General features: G+C 44.9%; 1 protein-coding gene across 1 annotated transcript; it reads left to right on the top strand.

The window, feature by feature from the left end:
* Positions 1 to 647: 647 nt before the first annotated feature.
* Positions 648 to 18020, top strand: NFKBIZ (NFKB inhibitor zeta). Its single transcript, XM_054627893.2, has 12 exons — positions 648 to 9844; positions 10261 to 10400; positions 11334 to 11370; positions 11467 to 11570; positions 11712 to 12478; positions 12909 to 13014; positions 13346 to 13492; positions 13998 to 14061; positions 14678 to 14847; positions 15491 to 15601; positions 15689 to 15856; positions 16491 to 18020. Exons 1-12 carry the CDS (start codon positions 9610 to 9612, stop codon positions 16542 to 16544), a joined length of 2103 nt encoding a protein of 700 aa, XP_054483868.2. The 5' UTR covers positions 648 to 9609; the 3' UTR covers positions 16545 to 18020.
* Positions 18021 to 25847: the final 7827 nt, after the last annotated feature.

Raw genomic sequence — 25847 nt, 5'->3', positions numbered from 1 at the left:
TTTGGGATGGAGATGTTCTCTCCCACCTCCCTCCTGCAGCTTGCTGGGGCAGGGCAAGGGTGGGGATAAAGTCTGAGGATGTTCTGTTTGTTTTTAACATCTATGTTCCAGTGCAGGAGGCACTGGGTACACAACAGGCAGAGGAACCAGTGGTCCGGTGCTTTTGCCTTGTTGGTGCCAGCTGCTGGAAATTGTATCAGTTAGCTGCATTGGGAAGGGGCAGCACAAGGCACTGAGAGTTACAGGTGTTTGCTCTGGAAAGATTTGGGTGTCCTGTCCTTGCTCACCATGTTTGATATGCATGGTGAGTCCTGGCCCATGCCACTGCTGAAAGAAGAAAGGAAAAGGGACTATGATTAAGATGGATCTACTCACATTTTAGGAAAATCCAGGACAACTTTTTTATACTGAAGGTTGTTTTTATCTACTGTAGCAGGTGACTATTTCACACCTAATACATCTGTGAAAAATGAGACTAATTTTTTTCCTTTCTATTTTTTTTTTATTTTACATATAACCCCCTTCCCATTTTAAGCAGGCTCCTGGCTGTATGGAGCTTTGACACTGACACCCTGTGAAACTCATTCCAACCTTTCTGAGGGCAAAGTCCTGCTGAAAGCCAGCCATTTGCCAAGTCCTGCTGAAAGCCAGCCATTTGCCAACCACCTACCAAAGGCTGGAGCTATTTTTTTTCCTGTGAGACACTGGATCTCTCTTTTTTTCCTCTGTGAATGCTATGCTTATCCAGTTTAGCCAAGACAGAAAAGGGATAGTGAGATGCAGTTCAGTGCCTGTGGCCACACAGGCAGCATTGCAGGCAGGAGGTGGGCAATGAGAACCTGACCCTGGCAGGCAGGAAACCCCACTGGGAAACCTGCAGGTTTCTCTTCACCCAATTGTTGCCCAGCACTTTTTCATTACTCTTATCTCATATCAGTATTTTCTAGACCCTTTTTTGGCAGTATTACACCAGCCTGGGATTTCCTGCCAGCCTTTTTGGCAGGGGAATGTCCTCAACCAGGGCTTACCCCACCTGGGAAATTCCACTGTGCAGAAAAAGTCCAGGGAGCCATGCTCACGCCACTGTCCTCCTCCACCCTGCTTCCTCTCACATGTCACAACATCCCTGCTTCCTGTCAACCAGAGCCAAAAGATAAGTGGTGTGCAAGCCACTGCACTAAAGGTGCCCTGTGGGTACTCAGCCAGAAGCTGAAAGAAACTTGTGGGGTGTTGTTTAGGGTTTTGGGGTGTTTTTTTTTCTTTTTTCTATTTTTTTTTTTGCGAACAGAAAGCCAAAGTAAGCAGGACTTTTGTGAGGGAGGGGAAGAAAAATTTCCTTACCACTGCTTCTCTATTTCACACCTTTAAACCTCAGAGGAACTTCTCAGTCATTCACACGGGCATGGCCATAAGGAATGATCAGTTGCCAATGGGGTGCCAAGAACTGGCTCGTTTTCCATAGAACTATTCCTAACTTCACTCCTCCAACATGAAGGTATGCTGGTATAATTTTATTTGATTTATTGCTTAGAAAACCTAATTGATTGAAACAATATTGGTTTCTAATAAGTTTTTTAAAATTTGTAATAACTTTGCAAGTGGCTTGTGCTGTAATAATCTGTGTGTTTTGGGGTTGAGTATGGAAGAATGGTTGGCTTCTGGGAAGGTAATGGGTGACAGCCAAGGCAAAGAAACCACAAAGAATGGTGTGATTTTTGAAAACCCTTGGTGAATCTGGTGGCAAAATAGTCCTAAATAGCTTAGCTGTTCTGGGTGACTCTCTCTGAAACAATCTGCATTTTTAGGGGAGGGTGTAATAGCTTTCCAGAGGATGGATGGATGGATGGATGGACGGATGGAAAGCTAACTTGGAGAGTACTGAATGGAAGAAACATTGTTAGTGGAAAAAGGTGTTTTGTATAATCTTGATTACAATTACAATCCTTTCCTGGCAGCTCATCAGTAATTTTGGGATAGCAGAGCACCATCAGCATATCAGCCTGTCAGCTTTAACAGGACAGGAATACACTGTCATGGTGCAGTGTGAGACAACACAGGGAACCATATAAAAATAGGAATCTACGCCTACTTTCTTGTAATTGAAAAAAAACCAAACGGTGGGAATGAAAAAGAATTAAATTTAATGAGCTTAAAATTCACTTTAAATTTTGTTATGCTAAGGGGTTTATTAAACCAAACCATAAACTCCTTTTCATCACCTGGCGAGGGTTTCCCTGGCTTACCACACGGGGATGATTATGCAGCACCCGGTTCATTAACCGTGCCCATCTCTAGCAGGCAACTAGGGCAGCTCAGCAGGAAGAGCCTTGCAGAGGATAAAATGGGGTCTGCTTTTCAGACCCCAAATGTTTGGGGGCAGGTGTGTGCTGTGATGACATTGGAGATGTGTGTGCTACTGGGGGTGGGTAGCTCACGGGTACTTCAGATGGAAGCCAGGTGATTTCAGCTGAGACGAGGAGGTTTGCTGGAGGCACACAGAGGGCAGGGAAAGGGAGACACCCTGGGCTCTCCCTCTGCCAGACTGGGTGACCAGCAGTCAGGGACAAATGTCACCTAGGGGTCATATTTCTGCTCCAAACAAAACTCCAGTATCAGCTCTGTGATCACGTTCCAGCAAGTGATTTTTTATTTTTGCTCGTTAGACTTCTATTTGCTTTCTTTGCAGCAAGCCACATTTCCTGTTGTATTTGGTGGCAGAGGGTGGGAGCAGGGTGTGTGCAGGGAGGAAATACCCTCTGTCACGGGGGGCAAGCACCAGCCAAGCCCTGGGCTGCTTGGGGCAGCCTTGTAGCCTGCCACCCTGGAGGTCGTGGTTGGGATATCATCATCATCATCATCATCATCATCATCATCATCATCATCATCATCGTCATCTTCAGTTGCTGGGAACAGGTCTGCAGCAGCAGTCCTGGGCACTGGGGAGCTTCCTTTCCCATCCCTGGGCTGCTCAGAGCAGCAGAGTGGCAGGAACAATCCCATCCCTTTGCTTCCTGCCCTGGTGCTCTGATCTGGCTTTGCTTCTCATCTGGACTTTCAAGAATAGCAAAACTCAGTCCTGGTGGTGCTGCTAAGAAACCCTGCTAAGAAACCCCTGTGTGACTTCATGTGTTGCCAGTCACAAACTTCTGAGACAAAACGTGCAAGACAGAAAAAGGAGCTGCTTTTACTTTTGCTTTCTTCTTGAGAAATTGGCAGGAAATTAAAAGGAAACTTAAACATCCATGGGCTGGCTTCTGTGGAGAGCAGCGTCCTGTCAGACAGGATGTGTCTGGCTTTGGAAGGTGTCTCTTCCCAGCTGGGAACTGGAGGAGGGAGCCAACGCCTGGGAACAGAGCTCTGCACAGTGCCCCACCAAATCAAAGAGTTTATTTCCAGCTTTCTTGATGTTTTATGCTAACTCGTGCACTATTTACATATTACTGTGAAGTTGTCATTACTGTCATGGATTTCTTTCTAAACCTGTAGCAGGTGGCTGTTAAGTCAATAGAAAGAACAGAGTATTTGGATCCTTTCTGTGATATTTGTATATTTTACGTAGACATCTGGGATTGAGACTTGTGTGACAGCAAATTTTGACCCATGAGTGGAGAGGTATTGTCCCAGCTGTTCCAGCACACTTTAACTGAAGATAAAACCTGCCTTAGTAGATGCAGTTCATCCTAAGCACCAGAAAAAATTTTGTGTCACTGTTTGGAAGGGACCTAACATTTTCCCTACTATGACAAAATTTTATTATTCTGCCTTGAATTAGGTGCTTTTTTCAATGAGAAAATTTCCTGTTCATTGAGTTTTTGTCTGACTACTGGAGGACAGCTCTATAGCTGAGTTTCAGGACTTTCCCAATGGTCAGATAGACATGTATTTTGAAAGCTGGGAGTTCTCTAATGAATGGATGTCTGAACTGAAAGCATTTAAACTCTATCAGCTGGAAAACACAGTGAAATAAGCTCAAGACATTAGATGAGGGCATTCCCTTCAATGAACTCTACAGCGTCAACATGCTACAAGTGTTTTTTACTGGTTGTCTTGCTTCTGCCTGGACTTTCCTTCTCGTTAATCTGCACCCTTGAGCTGATGGTATGCACACAGGATGTGTAGGATTGTGCAAATCAGTGCTGAGGCTTCCTGCAGGTGTTGATCCCGCCACGCAAGTGCTGCACAGGCGGGCTGTAGAAATACTGAGATTGTGCCCTCAGTTTCTGGACTGGTCAGCTGTTAGACCTGCTGTCTGGTAGATGTGACTGGTTTGCCATGTCCAAGAAGAGCACAAATTTTCAAAATCTGCTTAGACAATGTTTTTGAGTGGAAAAATGCATGTTTGAGAAACCTGGATATATGGCAACCTTAATCTTAGATAGGTTACCTGCCACTACATACAAACTGAGTCTAGGAATGCAAGTGTGTGGGTAGAGAACAGTTCAAAAAATCATGTTTTTCTAGGTTCAAATCTCACTTTGAGATTTTTTTCCTCCCACTCCTGTGCTGAAGTGTTGCAATGTGCCTTGGGACAGCTCTGCAGTCCCTGTTAGAAAGTGGTTTTGTTTTACAGGTGGTTGAAGTGGTCCTTGTTTGTGGAAGGCAGGAACATTGAAATCAAAGTACACTAGAGCCCAGCTCATCTACTGTGCTTGCAGCACATGCTCCTGCATCTGACAGCAAAACATGAAATTAATGTGAGCTATGAATGTCAGATTTTGGCCCAGGTGGATCACCTGGGTTAGGAAGAAAAATGTCTTCAGCATGAGCAACAAGGAAAACTGATGCTGACCCTTCCAAACCTACACTGTCTCCCTAGCAGCACTGAGAAACTGTGCCAACTCCCTTTCTAAACTGGAATACCACAACAAGCCACATACTTTGAGGCAAGAAGATGCACTCTCTACCTCATCTATGCACACACAGTATCCTTTAGGATAGGTGACATATGACGTTGCCCTTTGCTATGGGGAAATGGCCTCCTGCTCCTTGTTTACACGCTGTGACATCAGTGGTGTGTGTGTTTCTCCCCTGCTGCAAGGCACTAATGAACTAATGAGACAGGTAAGCTGCTGAGAAAACATGACTAACCAGGGTAGTGAGTATGTTGGGAAGAATGTCCCCAGACACGAGGTATATATACAAGGAAACTGCTTTCACAGAACTCAGGTCCTCTCTGCCAGCTTTGCAACACTTGCTGGGTTTAGGGTTTCTTTTCTTCTGTACTGATTTCAGCTGGTTTATATACACAGTGTTGAAAGATCTACTTAGGAGCACCCCACTTTTTTTTAAATTTACTTTTTTTTTTTTTTTAATATCAGATGGCTTGAGAGAAAAAAAGCAGAATTGAGGATATTCTCTGGATCAAAGGAGTAAGGCCCAAAAGAAATATGTTAAATAAGAAGTCTAAGTTTTTCCTTAATATGAAGAATTATACATGCCCCCTTTTGATGTTCAGGTTAATCCCAGAATGTCAGTCTTGGAGACCAAAGTCTAGGAAAAATGTAGCAATACAAGTATAGCAAAGAGGGGAGAAACAATAACTCCTCTGTACCAGCTTTTAGAGTTAAACCGTGTCATGGACCACTTCCAACCTGCTGACAAGTGCTCTCCAGAACCCTTAAAGCAAATGCAGGTACAGACCCTGGACGCTCTCTAGGAGTGAAATGGTTCCTGAGATTTTACCTCTGCTTTTCTCAATGCCAGTCTAGAAGCAAGGTGAATGTTTTGCTGCATGGTTTGGGAGGTGTGTGCTGTTGGAAATGCTGCTGGGGTGCAGAGGTGTGGCAGTGCTGTTTGCACACCTCAGCTCACAGTGTGCAGCAGGAGCCTCAATTACACCCAGTAGAGGATAGGGCATGTTTGACATCAACACAGCAAATATTCACTTGCATTAAGCAACTGGGTTGTAAACTACCATTTTTATGTCAAGTTTAAGAAATGCCATGAAGGTCATGCTGCTCCAGAAATGTGTTGCAAAACCAAGTTCTTGTTTCTAGCAGTTTGTGCCCTGACACTTCACCTAGAGGCTGTCCCTTACTCCATGCTGCTGCTCAGGAGACAGAGTGAGGGGAGAGATTTATTCTGCTCCCATACCTGCCAAACCAAGGCCTGCTCTGAGAGCTGGTATGTTCCTCACTCACACAGGGAGCTTGTACAGTGTGCCTGGCAGTGTGACTACGTGCTGCTCCACAGGGAAGGCAAAGCTCCACTTACTGGGCTTGCTTTATTCATTCATTTATTTCTTTAAAGCCTACATTCCCTATAGCGCTCACCCCAGTAGGTGCCCCGGGGACCAAGCAGTGCAGGCACGCTGCATCTTTTCTCTGTGCTTGTTCTGATTAGGATGGCAAAGGGGATAAACATGACCTTGGTTAGCCTAGATGTTTAGCAGGTGGTTGAAGTCTAAGGTGCTGGTATTCAGCCTCTTTGCTTTCTCTAATGAGACCCCTACCCAGCAAGCACAATTGGATTTTGGCTTTGTTCTTAACAAAAGTATTTTCTGGATCCCATGAAGTAGTTCATGGGTGTGCACAAGTCACACTCACAAAAGTTATTTCATTAATCAAATATATTGGATTAACCTAAACCAAGACTGATTGCTTTAAATGCTACAATACTGGGCTGTGCTCTGAAGAGAGGGAAGAGATGGAGTTTTCAGAAACAAGTGCATTCTGTTTCCTTTCTGTTGTTATTTGAGATACCAAGATAGGCTTATCTCACTTTTTGCAGGTGTATAGAAAAGTGGTTTCAGGACAAATGCTGCTGCTGACGGCCACTAGTTGGCATTATTGATACATCCCAGTAGGGAGCTGGTGCAATAAAAACATGGGCAGACAGCACATCGGGGAGCTGAGGTGGCTGCCTTGTGCTCACCTCGCAGCCTTCTCCAGATCTGAGGTTGGTGGGTTACACTGAATTACAGCTCGGCCAAAGAAGGCTGAAACCAGCTGGATGCCTTCCCAAGGAGAAGAGGTGACAAGTGCTTTTTTCTTTGGTCACCACCCTGCCCCAGAGGAACTTACTTTGGTTGAAGATGCCTCACAGGGTTTTGGTCACCACACATGTTATGTAGTGTTTGGGCCAAAACCAAAAACCCATTAATGCTCAAGGTCTGCAGCATTAATAATTACAGCTTGTGGATGTGGAAATAATTTACCAGTAACTCTCAGAGAAGCAGTTTGAGAACACAGGGCTGCTGTGAGCCAGCACATCTTGTGCAACCAATGGGTGTGTGTATATTTTTGAAAGAGCCTTTTGTTATGGAGCTTGGTGGAATTAGACTTGTCTTAATCTGCTTTGCCTGGGAGTAGATTTATGCCAGGAGACCTGATAAATAAGATGTCACTGATGAAGCAAGTATGAGCTCAGGTATCAAATTGTTGCCTGAAATGGATTTTGCTCGGTAAAAGGAGAGCAAGTCAACAATTCAACCTTCAGGGGAGTAGAGAGTTTGGAGTAGAAGAGAAAAAGAAACTCTATGCCCTCTTTAGGGAAAAAACCAAACACAAACTCATTAAATTGTTTTATAGAAGAGTTTTCATTCATATGTAGAGACTAATCTCCAATTAAATCCATTCCAAAATTGTTATTGAATAGCAAGGATAAAGGTGCTGCCTGTCCCTGCCTGCATGTGGTTTAGGAACCTTCTACGACACAGAAGAACTGCAATGAGACAAAACCACTTTTGGTTTGAAATCTCTTTTACTCTTGACATTTTAAAGGGAATGGCAGGCAACACGGATGACAAATCTAATTTTCTGGGTTATCAACTTCTCAGATTTGCATTACCATCCACTTGTTGAAAGACAAGATGCATTTTGTAGGACTTGCAGAGCCTCCTGTGAGATTGAAATGAGTGGCTTTCTGGGCTTCCTGGTAGGGATGAGAACACAAAAGTCCATCAGTTGCATCCACTTTGGAAAGTTGAGTTGTGGGTCCTCATCACAGCCACTGAATGTGCAAAGAGCATTCGTGGGCTCCAGGATCTCTGAGCACCAAGTGCTTTTCAATGAGGAGAAAAGCATCTGCTTAAGGTTAAGGTATCATAACTGAGGTCTAAGGCTTGAACATCAAACCCTCTCCTTGCTTAAAACACACAGCCTGGTTTAATAAATCCTCACGTGTGTAAAGTGCTTTGTTAAATGAGGGAGAAGGTGTGCTTGGGGGTGAGTTTCTGCTCAGGGAGCAAATAAATTTTTACCTCTATTGGGGTATTTCTGCCACTACTTGGCATCTGATTTTGTTTTTTGGGTTCTACTTACAAATTTCACTCCTGCTGCATAGATTCACGGCTGCATAGATTCAATCTATGGTGTAAAACAACAGTCTTTGGAGTAGAAACTGGCCTAGACAGTTCTCAGCAAAACTCTTTGTTCACTTGACGGTGGGAGAAATATTTGAATAATATAAAGCAATTCCCTCCTGCCTCCTCGTGGGCTGATTAATATAATTTCATATTGCACTTGACCTGTGCTATTCAATACAATTAAAACATATAAATTATAGACCTCCAGTTTGCATAATATACTTTAGAAAGACCATGTAAGACCATGTTGTTCTACTACATATTTATTGGAGCAGCCACAGTGCTAAAAACATCCTAATCTCAACCTTGTGGGCAAAATTGCTCACTTGTACTTTAGAAGATGGTGACTTCAATGGAAATGGGAAAGCAGAAATATTTGTTTGAAAAGTAGAAACCCAGGAAGTCTTCCTGAGAACATCGGTAATAACTCAGTGATGTTAACAGTAATCGCACAGTTTCGCCCACTTTTTGTTTTGGCATTGTGTTGCTTTCCCGCTTCTCCCCAAGAAGAAGGTTGAGGTGGCCTCGACAGAGAGGCTCTTGCCACCACATTATGGTGCAAGCTACAACCAAAATCACTCCCTGTCTGCCCCTGCCTATTCCACACCGGGTAAGAGCAACACAGATGACTCATCTCAATTGTGAGTAACTGCTCACGCTCCCCTTCTCGCTGGATGCTGCTCATGGGATGCACATGACCAAAAAGTCTCTGTTCTTCCACACCTGCATTCTGGAGCCAAGGACTGGCAGGATTGGAGCAGAAGTGTGAGGGATGCCTCCAATGGGGACATGAGGTGGCATCAGCAGCGGTGGGAGGCCGAGGGAGATTCTGCTCATTCCCACCTCTGCAGCTCCATAAGCGGGTAGTAATTTGTGGTTGCATGCGTTGTGAGCGAGGGTTGCCCAGGCTGCATCTGGACAACGCTCTCAGGCTCAGTGGGATTCTTGGTGTGTCCTGGGCAGGGCCAGGAGTCGGACTCGACGGTCCCGATGGAGCTTTTCCAACTCAGGATATCCTATTATCCCGCGAAGCCCACGGGGGCAAGCTTGGCGGACAAGGCGTGAGGCGGCGGCACCCCGGACCGTGACTCCCCGCCGGGCCCTCACGGGCAGGCTCCTCCCGCCGCCCTGACGGGAAGCGCGGCCCCGCCCGGCGGGCCCCTCCCGCGGGGGGCGGACCCGGTATAAGCGCGGCCGCGGCCCCGCGCCCCCAGAGCCGCCGCGCCGCCCGCCCAGCCCTGGCCGTGCCCGCGCTCGCTCCGCTGCCCGCTGCCCCGCGCCGCCGCCCGCCGCGCCGCACCGCCATGATCGTGGAGAGCAGCCGCGACGCGGCGCCCGATGGCGGCGACGGCGGCGCCCTCAGCAGCCCCATCAACCTCGCCTACTTCTACGGGGCCTCGCCCCACTCCAGCGAGGGCAGCTGCTCGCCGGCGCACTCCTCCGCCCCGGGCTCGCCGGGATCCGACTCGGACCTCTCGGTGAGCAGCCGCGGCGGCGGCCGGAGGGACCCCCGGGGCGGCCCCCGCCCCGCTCTGCAAGGTACGGCGGGTCCCCGCGGCGGCCCCGGCCCCGGGGGGTGGCGGGGAGAGCGCGGAGCCGCGGGTCCTGCTCCGTCCCCTCGGGGGCGAAGCCGGCCGCCGATCCTCCCGCGTGGGAAAGCGGCCGAAGCGGGGAAAGGCGGGCGCGTTTGGCCGGCGCTTCGTGCCCGGTGCCGCGGCGCTCCCATCCGGGCAGCGGGAGCGGCGGGGCGGTCCCCGGGCAGCGGAGGAGCCGCACGCCCGTGGGATGGCGAAGGGGTACGCGGAGCAGCTCTCTGGCTCCTCTCTGCTAAACCAGGCTTTAGGTGCCTTTCCACGAGACTTTCTAGTTTGTTTGGGTCTTTTTTTCTATATTTATTATTAAACGTGTACGAAACGGGTGGCTTAAGTTCGGGTTCTGTTTTCGTGTCTCCACAGTTGAACAACACATGGGGGGGGGGAAGCAGCACAGAGGACCTTTCCAGGGGGTCCGTGTGAAGAACTCCGTGAAGGAGCTCCTGCTGCACTTCAGGAGCAGCAAGCAGATGTCCTCGGGTCCTGCCACCGAGGAAAGCAAGGTAACCGGCAGCTTTCTGCACTGACAGGCTTGATTTTAATGGTTACTGGCAAGAAAGCACTTCGCGGTAATGCTAGAAATGAGCTTTATCTGCTGTGGATGGAATCAGTGTTTTTCCTTTTCAACGCATAATGGAAAAATGCAGCTGGGAAGAAATCAGAAAGAAGGTTTGCCATGAGAGAAGGAAGCATTTAAAACTGTTCTTACTGAGCTTTATTTTCTAAAGGGAGTCTGGATAAAGATACATTTGTGTTGCGAAACCACAGAAATTCCGTGTTGGCTGGAATGAGATCATTCATTGGAAGGGTTAGGGATTTTTCTCAGATTTGTTTGTCATACTGTTGTGCCTCTCTGTTACAAGCACACAGTGTAAAGGTAGACTCTTTCAGTCTGAAAGGACAAAAAAATTACAGGAAATTCTGAGAAGATTAAAGAGTGTTTTTGATTCGATTAGATTCTTTTTTGTGAGTGTGTGTTTAAAAGCTTCCTAGATAAGTGTTTTCAGAGGAAGGTATTTGCATAGGAAAGTTCATGGCATTAAAGAATTGTAAAATTGGCTGGGTTATTAATGTTTCAAAAAAATCCTCTGGTCTCTGGAAGGAATAATGTATTTCTCTTGATTTTCTGGAATTTTGTGGTATTATAACAAATGGCCTGAAAAGCCCAAATAAAAACAGTGGGTTTTATTTAAGTTTCATTAAACTCTTTCCATTTTCTAACCTTAATTAAAAGCAATTAAGTTAGGGTTAGACAACCATGTACTAGAATTATTCTAAGGTATATTCTGTGTTTATAGAAGGAAGTCACGGCTGCCTTCTTGTTGTTGTTGGGGTTTTTTTTTTGGTGGATTGTTTTTTGTGTTTATTTGTTTCTGTTTGTTTTCCCCCAGAAATAACATTATAATAACAGAAATTTTTTGGATTTTTCTTAACAGGCACAAGGAGGATTGGCGAACTACGAACCATACACAGGTAGACCATTTTTTAATACATACCCTGCAGTAACATTTTAAATCAATTGTAAGAGTAACCTCCAAACGGATTCTGAATTTATTTTCTTTTCATCAGAACTGAAGAGCATACTGAGCCACAGTGGCAAAAGGAAGGCTCCTGAACTCCTTTCTGATGGACCTTCTTTCAAACGCCAAGCGAATGTTCACCCTCATCTCCTGGTGAGTCTGTAGTAATTTTTTCCATGCCTTTATTTTTCAGTTTGCTTTGTATGCTCATAAACTACCAGATACAACTATACCTCTAATTTTCTGGGGCTTGTTTTGATTTGCCTTGTGTTGTTTTTTTCCCCCACCTGTCAGACCCCACCCCAGACACCAACTTCTATGGATAGCATGGAGGAGACCCATAAAGCTGACCCAAAGCACGAGAGCAGTTCTGATCTGCTTCAGAACATTATAAACATCAAGAACGAGTCGAGCCCCATTTCCCTGAACACAGTGCAGGTGAGCTGGTTGCACTCAGTCTCCAGCCACGGCTCTCCTGCTGAGCAGTACCAGGACAGCCCGGGAACACAGGCGTTCTCCCCGTCCCAGAAGTACCAAGCATTCCAAGACCACACCAGCCAGCACATGCTTGATCCACCACAGCATTACCAGTTCCCTGCGTCCCAGAGCCAAGATTTGCCACAGAGTTATCCCTCAGATGGCTCCTCCCTGGACTACAGGCCGTTTGTTGGCAGTGACCAGTCTCCTGCCTACCAGCAGAGCACCTTTGAGAGCCACGAGCTGCCGTACTGCCCGTCGCAGAGCTTCTCCTCCCTCCTGAACGACTCGGAGGGCTCGGACAGCATCTCCGCTCCCCTCCAGCCGCTGAGCAGTGCCCACCCCCAGGCTGAGGTTGCCCCTCATGCCCCCAATTTCAGCTTGCTCTCCAGCAACCTCTGTGGTAGTCTGGAGCGCAGCATCTCTCTGGCTACTCTCAATGTCTCGCTGCCTGACCAAAATGTTGCCAGGAGTACGACGCAGCTGGGCAAGTCATTTTTTCAGTGGCAAGTGGAACAGGAGGAGAACAAACTGGCTAACATCTCTCAAGACCAGTTCCTTGCAAAGGACGCCGATGGAGACACGTGAGTGCTGTTTATCTTGGTGTTTCTTCTGTGGGAGGTTGGGGAGTGTTTCTGTTTGGGTTTTGGCAGACTGTGGGTTTTAGTGAAGCAGTTCAATAGCTGTGTTTGTGTCACAAGTGCAGTGGTTTGGCTGATCAAGGGAAAGGTGTGGCGTTGCTGATGGCTGCCATGCAGAGCTCCAGCACACTTGAGTAGATGTATTTTCTAATTTCAGGAGCTTATTGTTAGACTTGGTTAAAAGGGGAGTAAAACATTCTAATTTAGATACTTTAAATTGCCCTGATAAGAAAATGCCCATGTTCCTGTCTTAGTTATGCAGAGGAAGTCTGAAGCTGGCAGCATAGTACCTCTTCTAGACATTTGGTTCTCTGCTGTCTTCAGCCCTGGTTTGTGTCTGGTGGTGTAACTCTGTTGCTTCTCTTTTCTGCAGCTTCCTCCACATTGCTGTGGCCCAGGGCCGTCGAGCACTCTCCTATGTTCTTGCAAGGAAGATGGCTGCCCTACACATGCTGGATATCAAAGAGCACAATGGCCAGGTGAGGTTCTAAAAAAAATCTTTGCACCTGCTTTTTGCACCTGAGTGCTTCTGCACGTCTGAACCCTGGGAAAGATGTGGTGAAATGCTTATTTAATATTAACCCCAAGATTTAGCCTGCATACTAATATTAACCTTGAGCTATTAATACTTCTTGGGATCACCTTGAGCTGGTAAAACTATGTGCTCTGCTTCATTTTTCCTGGCTTCCTAGTATTCATAATCACTGCTTAAATAATACCAGGTAGCTGGGGTTTTTATTTGTTTTAGTTGCTCTTTCCTGTTAGAGATCAGATGACTAATAGTTTAAATTTTCTTCTTGATGTTTGCAGAGTGCTTTCCAGGTTGCTGTGGCTGCCAATCAGCATCTCATTGTGCAGGACCTGGTTAGCTTGGGGGCTCAGGTGAACACCACAGACTGCTGGGGCAGGACGCCGCTGCATGTCTGCGCTGAGAAGGGGCATGCCCAGGTCCTCCAGGTAAGAGCCAGGCAGGCACAGCTCTGCCCCAGCCACTGACTCTTACCCTTAGCTTGGGGAAACTCTGGAAACACCACCACACCAAAAAAAATCCTTCCTTTATCTTTCTGTCTGGGTAGCCTTGGGAGTCTGTCTACACATAGAGCTTAAAGTGGGACTGAATTTCTCAATGAGGTTCTCATCAACATTTTTGAGTAATTTTGGGGGAATCCTCTATTTTACCAAACCAAAACAGTAAGTCTCCTCTTAATCATAGGATCATAGAATGGTTTGGGCTGGAAAGGACTTCACAGATTTTCTAATTTTAATGCCCCTGCTGTGCTCAGTGACACTTTTCACTAGACCAGATTGCTCAGAGGCCCATTCAGCCTGGCCTTGAACACTTCCAGGGATGCTGTTATTTATTGCAACTTTATTACAGCTATTGCAGTAAGACAATAAACAAATTTGAAGCAGTATGTAGTTTGGATAAGATGTAAATGTGTACCTGTTCCCACTTTTGTAGGCAATCCAAAAGGGAGCTATGGGAAGCAATCAGTATGTGGACCTTGAGGCAACAAACTATGATGGTGAGTAGTTAAGAGTTTATAATTTACAGAGTTACTGGATGGTACACTGTTTTATAGCTACTGATGGGAATGCAATAAAATGCAATATTTCCTTTTCAGATGGAAACTTACAGGTGCAGTTGACGTATCTGTCAGATGAAAACGTGATTAGTCTGTGTCTGTCAGGAGCTCTTTCCTCTTCCATGTGATTGCTGTGTTTGGCATGGAGACCTTAGGTTGTAACTGGCCATTGTTAAAACATTGGAGTGCCAGCGTTGTGTCAGTGGATACAGTAGCCAGAATCTGGCAGTAGAAAGCTCTTCTGTTTCGACCCCTTTCCCGTAAAATAGCTCTTTCTAATGTATAGTTTGTACAAAAATATATTAAAAATTGATTCTTTCATCATCTGCTGGCTGAGAGCTCACAGTAGGCTGCTGCCTCACTGTTCTCTTGATGGACAGTCCAGATCTCAAGCTGCTTGAGACCAGTCACTGTCACCTACAAATATGGAACCATCCCTGGGCTTAATGAGGGTAGAAGCTCCTTTATCCAATCTCTGAAACAAGCAGCCAGTCAATACTTCTGTATTGCATTTGTTCATTCATGATGATTTTTTATGTGTTTTTTTGATGTTTAGGTTTGACAGCATTGCACTGTGCAGTCCTGGCCCATAATGCTGTGCTGCATGAACTGCAGAACTGTCAGCCACCTCACTCCCCTGAGGTCCAGGAGCTTCTGCTGAGAAACAAGAGCCTGGTAGAAACCATCAAGATCCTGATACAAATGGGAGCCTCTGTTGAAGCGAAAGTAAGTAAAAGGCCTTGGTCTGAAGTGCCAGATCCAGAGAGAATGTGGAAGCAGACTGCGTCCCTTTCTCCCATGCTGCATTTATTACAAGGGAAGAAGGCTGATTTGAAAGCTTCCCTATAGCTTAATTTACCCAGATGGGCTGAGAATGCTCCATTTATTCAGAGCAGGCTATTATCAATGCAAACGAACCTGGGGAAGGAGGGAGGTGACAGTCTAATCTCTAGACTAAGAATGATGCTATGCTGGCTGCAGTGAGTGAGAGTTGTAAAAGTATGTTTGGAGCGCTCTGAGGTACCCATAGTAGTGGGGTGCTGATGGCACCTTGTTCTTGAGCTGCAAATTTTAATTAAAAACTGCTTACCTGTGCAGTTCAGGTCTGTGCCGTGCCAGACCATTACTTAACCAGAATATCAAATATTACATTATGTAAGCTTACTTGCAGATGAGATCAGGTTCCATTGTTCGATAGATGTTGATATTAAAATATATGTATTCAGATTCACTTTTGATGAATTGTAGTGCAAGTATGTTTGCTCAACACTCTGCAGTTCCTTTGCTTTCTATATCTATTTGTCTGCATGTTCCCCCTGGATAGGTGAAGCACCTGCAGGGAAGACTAAACAGTTTCTTTTTTTGATAGGATCGCAAAAGTGGTCGCTCCGCTTTACATTTGGCAGCAGAAGAAGCAAACCTGGAGCTCATTCGTCTCTTTTTGGAGCTGCCCAACTATCTCTCTTTTGTTAATGCGAAGGTATGGTGATTTTTCCATAATACAGATAGAGAAAGGAGAGGCTCATGCCCCCGCTTTTCCTTCATGGAGTTGCTTTGTGGTCCCCAGGCTTACAACGGCAACACAGCCCTGCACATGGCGGCCAGCCTGCAGTACCGCGTGAGCCAGCTGGACGCCGTGCGCCTGCTCATGCGCAAGGGAGCCGATCCCAGTGCCAGGAACCTGGAGAACGAGCAGCCAGTTCATCTGGTTCCTGATGGCCTCGTAGGGGAACAGGTAAAAAATTCACTGCAGCCCTCTCCTTCCCTCTGTCCCTGTCCACACAAAAGCTGCGTTCCACTCCAGAACTTTCTTTGGGCTTTTGAGTTGCAGCTTTGAAGGAAAAGATTTAGCAAATACCATTTTATTCTTTAGATCTTCAGCTTCAACATCAAGATCAGGCAGAATATACAGACTTGAAATTTTAGGTTTCACGTGCAGCTTTTATTTTTTCCATCTTAAAAGCTTTTACCTGTCAAGATAGGCTTTGTTTCTGTAACCCTGCAACGTACTGGAGGCAATACTCCTTCTCTTGCTCATCTCACTATGGCCTGAGTTCATGCTTTTATTGCTCTTGTCAGAATTAGTCATGACAATTCTTAGGCCTGAGTAACAGAGGAAGAAAATCACTTTTTCCTACTTGATGAAAAAACTGACTCTTGACCTAAGATTAGTAACTTAAGCACAGCTGAGTTGCTGACTGTTGCCTTTCATTGGTTCAAATGCTGTAAAGTGGGATCACTTCTGGTGTGACTGAACTCAGGACCTAGGCTTGGATAAAGGAGTGCAAAACTGGATCTAGGGTGGGGTTTTTTCAGGACTTACTTCAAGATGATGAATACTGATGTTTCTGTCTTTTTCTTTTCTCCAGATAAGGCGTATCCTCAAAGGGAAGGCGATTCAGCAGAGAGTGTCGCCGTTTTAGGCTCCATGTTTCTTGGAGTTCAGCAACTTACACTCACTGTCAGTCAGGCAGTCCTAATCTATCTGTAAATAGAGCATTTGCCTGGTGTGGGCAAATGTTAGTTGTTTCTATGAAACAAAAGTATTTTGTTCACTATTATATAGTGGCTTACATAAGAGTAAAAAAGCCCCAAACCCAGCAATCAAATTCCTCCAACCAAAAGGGAATGCTTCATTCCCAAGTATGTGGAACATTTTCCTGGCTACCCATATTTTCTGTAATTCATTGCTATGGTGAAACTAATTTTATTTAAACAGCCATACAGATAACTTCTAGACAAGGGCAATTCTTTGGGAATTTTTTTTTTTCTTTTAATTTTAGAAAGGGCTGATACAGGTCAAAATTGCAGAGGTTGTTGTGTTTTTAGTAACACTTAAATGCAAGAGAAATTAAATATTTTTGAAGTTGAACATTTATTTATGTAACTTTGCGGCTTTGTTCCAGTATCTTGTGCAGGATTGTATATAGTCACTGATGTTATTGTACAGCTGTATAGTTCTGTGAGTCTATTGATCACTTGGGGAAGGATCTGAAGAAACAAGTTTCTTGATCTTGAACTTGCAAATTGCATACAGAGTTATAATACTACACTGGTGCAAATCGGTTTAATTCTGTTGTTCTAAAAGACTGAGGTTGGAAAGTAGAGTTATGGTAGGTTGTCCCTGGCACTGATTTGTGCATACTTTTGGAGTTGTGTAATAAAACATGAAAAGCTGTGCTTCCTCAGGGGACTGTGTCAGTTTTTCTCATACCCAGTAGGTGTTTTTCTTGTGATAGAATAATAGATTGAGAGAGGAGGATCATTATTTTTATAATATATATGTAACATGTACTTTTAATCCTGATTCAGTGCAAGTGTTTGGCTGCACTTCACTGTTGATGCATACTGAAATCTCTCAATGTTAATTATAATACTTCAACGTGTGTAAGCCTTCCTAGTGTTGGTGGGGCTTAAGCACATGCATAAGTAGCTTGCTGATTTGGGCTCTAGTTAATTCTAGAGACTTAAAGTTTTCCACCTCCTAAGCAGAGTTAGTCCATTTATGGTTTTACCTTATAGGTATAGTGGCTAGCAAAGTAATATTTGATGTTAACAGTTTTTCTATTTTTTAATAATTATTAATGGAAAATGTATACTAATGATGCTGTATACTTGTGTTCTGTTAGATAAAACTTCCTCCTGTCATTTTTCTGAATGTTCCATGCTGGGCTGTAATCCAGTAATATGTTCTCTGTATGGTCTTTGTTCTTAAACTGGTTTTTTTCATCACATGCAGTTCTCTGTTGTAACCATTAAATTAGTCTGATTATGCTGTTTTGGCAAAGTATGTCTTGTAGACAAGCTAAATGAAAAAATCTGATATGCAAAGGCTTAGTTGCAATGTATTTCTTGAAGGGTTATGTGTAACTTGTGTTTGAATAAACATGCTCATTCAGTTCTGGTGGTTACTGTGTGTGATACAAATAGTGACGTAGTGAAGCTTGAGGTAAAACTGATTTAGCATGGTAATAGTGTGAGGCTGAAAAGCCATTTACTAAGATGAAATGAATTCTTACCATTGTGCTGGTTATTCTTTCTCTTGTTTGATGCCGGTGTTCTGGGTCATGCACTGTGCACTTGTGTTGTCTGGGAACTGAGTAGGTGTGCCCCAAATTGAATTTATAGTCCTCAGGTTGGAACCTGAACACGTGTCCCTGCGTACTGGAAAGAATGATAGCAGTTCTGACAATGTTATGGTCTCACCATGACTCCCCTGCCTTGGTCCTCAGTTCTGGCAGCTCAGGCACAAGTGTCACCCTAGCACAGGTGACAGTCTTTGTTAGGAAATAGGGCTGTACACATGGGGATGGGCTATCTGCCTCACAGCTGGTGATGAGGTGGTTCTGAGCTGGCAATGACTCTTTGGGGACAAGAGCTGTCATCACAGCCTGTCCCCGCTGAGGATGGAGCTGGAGAGGTGGCAGTAGTTGAGATGAAAGTGGGATGCAGCATTAGGATCTGTAGGAAAGGAAGAAAACCAAGAGGGCTTCTATGTAACTCTATGAACCTGCTGGCCAGCCTGCCTTACTGCTGCTTGTGGTGAGGGTGAAAGTGGGAATTGAAGAGGCCCAGAGGTGTGGAGGAGCCTCCTTGCAAGGAGCAGCAGAGTAAACGAGGACAGTCCTGCAGAGCCACAACAGGCCTGAGAACCTGAGTGGGGATGAACTCGCTCTCCTTTCCAGCATGAGAGCTGGAAGCTATTGATGAAGGTACCATGCACACAACAGGCAGCAGGAAACAGAATTGCATTTCTTATTAGGATATGCAAAGGTGAAATGGCCCCTCTATGTGAACAGCTAATTGTGTCTAGATTGTGTTGAAGGTGCTGTCATCTTCACCTCTCACTGCAAGTGACCCTCCCTTGGGTATAACATTTTTTATTTGTGCAAGGAACCTGATAGTACTGTTTCCAGTTGATTTTAATTTTCTTTATAAGAGATGATTACACATGAAAAAGAGTTGCTGATGAGATATTCTGGCCCTTCAGATCAGCCTGATCTGACTGCCTGGCACTCCTTTCTGTGTGGCATTGACTGAGTCATCTCACATGGGGATCAAATACCCTGGGCTTGTAAGGGTGGCACGTGTTCAGCCAGTGCTTGAGCATAGAGTAGGTGAGAGGCATTTAGCAAGCAGTGTGGTGCTTTCTGTGGCACTTGTGCCCTTCTGGAAGGGGCACTCCTGGCACTCCAAGTTAGAAAATTCCTAGGGGGAGGCTCTAGTGTTTGAAACTTACTTCATCTGCCTGGAGCGTAATTTCATTGTCTGGAGAGTTCAGTAGCTGCTCTAACTGACTCATTTTTCTTTCCTGGGAAGGTCTGGCATATCTGACCCAATTTAACTAGCTAATCAAAGCAATTCCTTTTTACTGAAGGCCAAGTGACACAAAATATTTAGCACACTAATAGTGTTTCCCTGATAACTTATGATTCTTCGAACTGTTGAATAGCTTTTATTGATGTGGATGTAGGCTAACTATTTATTTCACTGGTTGCAGTAGAGACAGAAGAGACTGGCTTGGTTCCAAGTAGGAATATTAAGATACATGCTGCTTTGTTCCCAGGATGTTTCTGATTTGTTTGTCTAAGTAAGCCAAACCTCAGTAAAGGGCTGCTTTTTGATTTTTGTGGGCTACTCATCTGGCTGGAGTTGTGGAAGGTGGCAATCCATGATTTACAAGAAATGTGTTCTGCTTCTGGAGATGGAAAATGAGCATTTCCCACATTTATTGCTCATTTTATATTTTTATCGGGAAACAAAAACATAGCCAGGAAGTACTTAGAACTAAGCACTTAGTTCTTAGAGAGGTTGGGTGTGGTAGAACTGTGAGGATACAACATGAAATCCTTACCTGACAATTTGCTTGTCTGGTTGCCTTTCTTTTAAAAATATATATGCTCCTGTGTAAGGGAAGAGCTGAGGTTGGTTAAAGAGAACGTATAAAGAACAGGTTCCTGCAATTAAGTAGCTGCCAAAAATTGATCTGATATTTCAACACATTCAAATCTTTCTATTGATATCTATTACTTTTCCTGAGTTTGGTGATATTCTTGGCCTGAGATACTGATGGCTTGGGAGGAAGTGCTCATCTGTACACAGAGATTGTATGGTCAGCTCTTTTCCTGGCAAAATTTCCTGACTCTTCTTGGCAGTATTTCTTTAGATCTGCTTCCTGATAGCAAAAAATCTCAAGGCAGCACTAATGAAATTGGTAACCACATTAGTGCAGAAGTCCCACACCCGAGGTTGTCTCTCCTAATAGTGGAATTTAGACACTGGTTTCTTCTCCAGGTACTTATCTCAGTCTTGCTGGAGAAAAGTAAAATATCTTGGGCTGTGTTTTCCTGGTGTCTGTTTTCAGCTTTTGTTGTTGAGGCTGTCTCAATAAATCTTTGTTTTACCTGATAATCTTTATCTCTTTATCTCAGCTCTGAAAACGCAATCTAGGGTGTTTTGAGAAAGTGATTGCTGTATTAACTGACCTGTATTTCACACGTGTTTTTCCCCTTAGTTTCTGGTGAAATTTTTCCCTTCCCCTTTGCTCATCAGAAGGCCTGTGGGGAAGATGACTAAGGTGGTGCTTTAGTTTTAGAAGAGGGAGCAGACAATTGAAAGAAGTTGCACATTGCTACTGTAGATGTGTCTGGGCTGCAAGACAGACTGAAGAGTCTGAGTGAACTCTCTTGTGGATGCAGTGCAGAGATGCTTTTGCATGTGCCTGATGAAAGCTTCTAGCTCTGTTCAGATGATCTGGGCCACATAGGTGACCTGTTAGTACCACAGTGGGTACCATCTTTTCCCAAGGTAGGTCATGGTATCAAATGCTGTGTGTGGGCCCCAAATAACAGATTTCTTCAGCAGTGCTGAGTACTTCCCATTGACTCAACCTGGGAGAGAGATAGAACTTGGCTCATTTCAGTCCATGGCTCCTTAGGATAGCCTTCAGTCTATCTTGAGGCTTTTGTGGGGAGGCCCAGATCTGCCCCATAATCTTCAGAGCCAGGCTGGCCATAAAAAAGGACAGGAACTCTGTAAACACTGCTATTCATGGCTAGCCAATAAACCCTGAAGAGCTGAGCATGTGCATCTTATTGTTTATCCCCAGGCAGAACACAGGTCCTTGCCCAAGGACTTTCACTCCACTAAAAACTTCCCAGTAAGTGATGCCAATAAATTTGGCATTTCTATAAGAAGAATTGGAAGTTTGAGGTCACAGTGACGAAAAATCCCAAGAGTTGCTTACAGAGTCCTTTGCACTGTGCTGCAGTTGGATTTATGGTGTAGGAGTAAGAACTGGGTCACCAGCCCATGCTCATTTTGAGGGGAAGTGTTTTAGGAGCAGTTTGAGAAAACCCATCAAGATAGTAGTGTGTCATTATCATTATTCATCAGTAGATTTCCAGGTGGCTTCAAAAGCCAGCAGTAATCACCAGTCCCATCGACTAGATAAGAAACCTGAAGCAGGGAGAAGGAAGGAAGCTGATCTGAAGAGACTCAAAGAACCACAGGAGCTCCATCCAAAGGCTGTGCAGGCTTGCAATTATCCTTCTAGATGGCTGCTCTTTCTAAATTTTCCGAATAATACAATGAGTAATGACTGATCTATTGGTTATTCATGATCCTTCTGTAGGTCACTCATGTTCAGTTCTTGTGTTTTGTGTGCTCAGTTTGGAGACCCTGCCTGTGATACTGCTTTTGCTGGCTGCTAGGATTACCAGGTTGTTTGGAGCAGCCATTGAACAATGCCTCAAAAATGAGCTTTTTCACCTGAAAAATTTAACATTTCTAAGCCCTGATTGCTGGAACAGGAAGAGAAAAAGCAGACCCAGACTAGGGAAAAATGCACCAGAGCAAATTGAGTATGCTACCATGGCAGGGAACTCTGTGTTAGACCCATGAACAGACTCAGAGCATTTTGTGAACACTAGAGGCAAAACTAGGGAAACCTTTAAGTGAGGCAAAATCACATAAAGTAATTTTGAAAAGCTAGTCATGAAATATCATTGGTCATTAATGGATTTCTTAAAAAATAAAAGGAGAGATGAGTCAAAGTGAGGAATAAGCATTTGTCTTAGTGGTTTGAGGTTGTAATGGCGCTTAAGACATCACCACGAATGCTGTGATGGAGCTATATGAAACAAGTCTTCCTGCTGGGATAGAGGTGAGGAGATTGAGCTCAGGACATGGATGACTCATCAGGAAATAACTATGCCACTGGGTCACCTGCTCTGGTGCTTGGGATAGATGGATCTCTCTTAACAAAAATAAACATTGGAGGGAGAAAGAAAGTATTTAAAAATTAGGAGATATGACAGGATGCTTTAATCCTTTTCTTTTTTTAAATGTTTATTTTTACACAGCTTTTATCCACTTCTGTTCTAGCCCCTGGCTCTAGTCTCAGGCTGGTATGATTATTCATTTTCTCAAACTTTCTCACACATGTCTGTGAATAAAATACATGCATATGTAGAGTAAGTTTATAATATGGATCAATTTATTTTTGTATTCTGTAGGAGAATTGTATGTATATATATGCATGCAAAATGTAAGTATGTAAAATGTATTGTGTGGGAGTACATAAGGCAGCAAAACTCTTTCAAGAAGATGAATCTTTTTATCCAGGAGTAATTCATTACTTTAGAAGTTTTTACCTTCTTTTGTTAAAAATAGAAACTTTTCCCATGCTATTCTCTTAAATTTGCAAATTGAATGCACTAGTGAAAACCAAAGCTCTATGAAGAATAAAAGTTGGGTTTCTAATGGTTGTCTGTCCTGAGAATGACTGCCAGTGTAGACTCTCCTCTGCCTAATGAGGATGAAGCACATTCCTTTGCTCTCTGTGAGTACCCTAATGTTCTCCCTCTTTCTTGATAAATCCATAAATCTTGACATTTGTGTGAAATAGTAAGTCTTGCCATCTCTGCTCTCTTTTGCCATAAGGAAAAGGACCCCAGGAAAGGTGTTTTGCATGTAACTTGTGTCACAGAGTGTTGAGTTAACACTGCAAAGGGTTGATCTGCCACCTGGAAACCAACATAGAATGCACCAGCAAGTTCTAGTCCTCACCCAGGGCTGAAACCTGTCTGTGCAACCAGTAGTGCAAAGGCAGGTACCTTTGTACATTATTATAGACACAGTAAACAAAGACTTTTTGTTTCTTCTTCCTTAGCTGTCATAATGAAATTTTATTATTGCAGTGGTTTTATCTGCCTTCTGATGAGCATGAATGTCGTTAGCCTCTTTCCCACGCTCTGCATCCATGTCTCAAGGTGCGTCTCTTGGTTCCACGGCAGCCCCTCCTTTCCAGCCCTTCCTTTCCATGCCCCGTGTCCCCAGCTGGCAGAGCAGGCTGGGCTGTGGCTGAGCCCGGGACAGCTGATGGGAAGGAGCGCTGGAGCAAACCCAGCGTGCGGGCGCTGGCCTCTTGCTCCCTGTGGAGCAGTCTGGGCTCAGGACCAGGATCTGCTTGGATGTGGAGAGCAGTGGCATGGGTGTGCATTTCTGTCTGGCTGGCTTTGGACCCTGGGCATGAGTGAGTGAGAGGTATCCTTGCTGCAGGGACAGTAGCCATCATCTCCTGTTTGTCTGAGTGGGAGCACCTGGAACATGACTAATAAACGTCATGTGCTTTCTAGGAAGCTGGTGTAAAGATGCAGCAAGAGCTGTGGGGAAGGTAGCCTGCTCCTTTTGCCTTCCTGCTCCCAGGTTGATGCCTGGACTCCTGTTTCCCTGCTCCCATGCGAGGATGGTCCTTTGCTCCCCAGGCAAGAACTTGGTTGTCACTCCATGGCTGGGGCTGCAGCTATGAAGACCTCTTGCCCTTCCCTCTGCAAGCCTAACAATGGCACTTTGCTTCAGGGATCTACTGGTGGCTGCTGCTCTCCTCCAACCTTGTGTCCATTCCCACCCTGTCCACCCCAAATGTGGTGTGGATCTTGTGACAACCTCTGCCCCAAGAGCTCTTGTTTGAGATGCTGGCTGCAGGGACAAGTGCAACAGGGGCCCAACTTCAAAAAGATGAGTCTTCCCTGATCACTGGCTTGATATCTTCCCAAAGGCCTCCTGGTGCAGATAGGTGTTTGGAGGAGATTTGAATAAGGAGAGGGAGGAGGCCTGACAGCTCCATCTGGGACTCCATCAGCCACTCACCATTTGTGTACAGACTTGATGCTCTGCTGTGGCATTGTCCTTGTTGTCATGCTGGTGGCTCTGGTTCTTGCTCTGCCTGTTTATTTTTACTCCATTGTTGTATTTACTGCTCCTGAACTCTTTATTCTTGTTGGCTCCTGATAAATTACTGTCTCTTATTAGCCTTAAATTACTTCCTCTTAACAACCTTTAATTATTTGCTGCCATCATATCTTGGTGCCACATCCTCTTAATTAGGGTTGCCATACTAGTAGAGACTCTTCTGTGCCTTTGTTAAATCCATTAGCTTTGCTTCTGGCTTGTCTTGGCCATTCTCTCATCTTTTCTTACTCCTGCTTCCCCATCCACTTGTATCTTCCATTGATACTATGGACCATCCTTCCTGTTCTTTCCTGTTAGCCTTTATGGTCCTACTGCAACCCTCTGGCCGCCAGGTCCTTCTTGCCTTGTTCTTTCAAAACCTACATCCTTTTTTGGGCACTGGAGAGTGTTGGTCAATTTATTTTATTTTTTTCTGTCTCTTCTCTGTTTGCTTTTATGCATTCTTTGATCTGTCTGTCCAGTTTCCCCCATCCCTCTCATCCCTCTTATTTCTTGCTTTGAGAGTGGTTTTGGTTTCTTTTCTCTGCTGGTGTCCCTATTCCTTTGGTGGATGCACTTTGCAACTTTCTTTTCCCCTTTGCTGACAAGCTTTATTTTGAGAACTGTTTTTTCTCAAGACTAGTTCCAGTGACTCTTTGGAGACCCTTTTGTTGAGTAGCTCCCAGAAGCCCCCATCTCACTGTACTCAGTCCACCACATCTAGCTCTGGTACTTGTTTGCCATATAATTATGGAATGCTTGGGTTGGAAGGGACTTTAAAGATTATCTAGTTCCAGCCCCTGTGCCATAGGCAAGAACAACTTCTACTAGAGCAAGTTGCTCAAAGTCCCATCCAGCCTGGCCTCTTCCCATTTTCTGCTCAGGCTCCTGCTTGGAGCACTGTTTCTGTGCTCGGGCAGTCAGATCCTGCCTCTCCTGGTGCCTTTGGGTGTTCCACCTCCATGGAGCTTAGGTTTACCGGTTTGCTACAGCATTCGGTGTCCATCACCACTCTACATTGTGCCCTGTGTTGTTGTTAGCAGAACTGAATCCATTTCCAGGATCACCACTGTATCCATCTCTCCTGACTGTTTGCTACCTTCTGCAAATCCCACCACCTTTCCTTTGTAGCACCACCAGCACATTTCCTTTTGTATTGGCTACTACTAAAGTGTTTGCTGTGGAAAAACAATTGGAACTTTGGAGACGAGAAGAGGAAGGAAAAATGGTCAAACCTAGAAACAGATAAACCTTGTTAATGAGCCTAGAATTAATCTATTCTCCCACCTTAGTCTCTTTTTCAAATTCCTCTGCTCATAACCCATTGCTGAAATGTCAAGTGCCTGCTTCTCTCTCTCATGTGTGGGTGCCAGAAGTCCTGCAGCCCCAGTGCCTCTCTGCTCACCCATGTTGAAAACTGGCACAGCCTGCACCTCACCCTCCTGCCCACCCTGCACATGGGGCTTTGTCTGGAACAGCCATCCTGCCTTTCA

The sequence above is a fragment of the Agelaius phoeniceus genome, chromosome 2 (assembly GCF_051311805.1).
Source record: "Agelaius phoeniceus isolate bAgePho1 chromosome 2, bAgePho1.hap1, whole genome shotgun sequence".
Classification (NCBI taxonomy): domain Eukaryota; kingdom Metazoa; phylum Chordata; class Aves; order Passeriformes; family Icteridae; genus Agelaius; species Agelaius phoeniceus.
Note: the sequence above shows the minus strand (reverse complement) of the source record. Positions and strands in the feature narration are given on the sequence as shown.

Coding starts and splice junctions, on each gene's coding strand:
- NFKBIZ (XM_054627893.2), top strand. CDS start 9,610: ATGATCGTGGAGAGCAGCCGCGACGCGGCGCCCGATGGCGGCGACGGC. Junction 11,371..11,466: donor GAACTACGAACCATACACAG/GTAGACCATTTT, acceptor TCTTTTCATCAG/AACTGAAGAGCATACTGAGC. Junction 12,479..12,908: donor AAGGACGCCGATGGAGACAC/GTGAGTGCTGTT, acceptor TCTTTTCTGCAG/CTTCCTCCACATTGCTGTGG.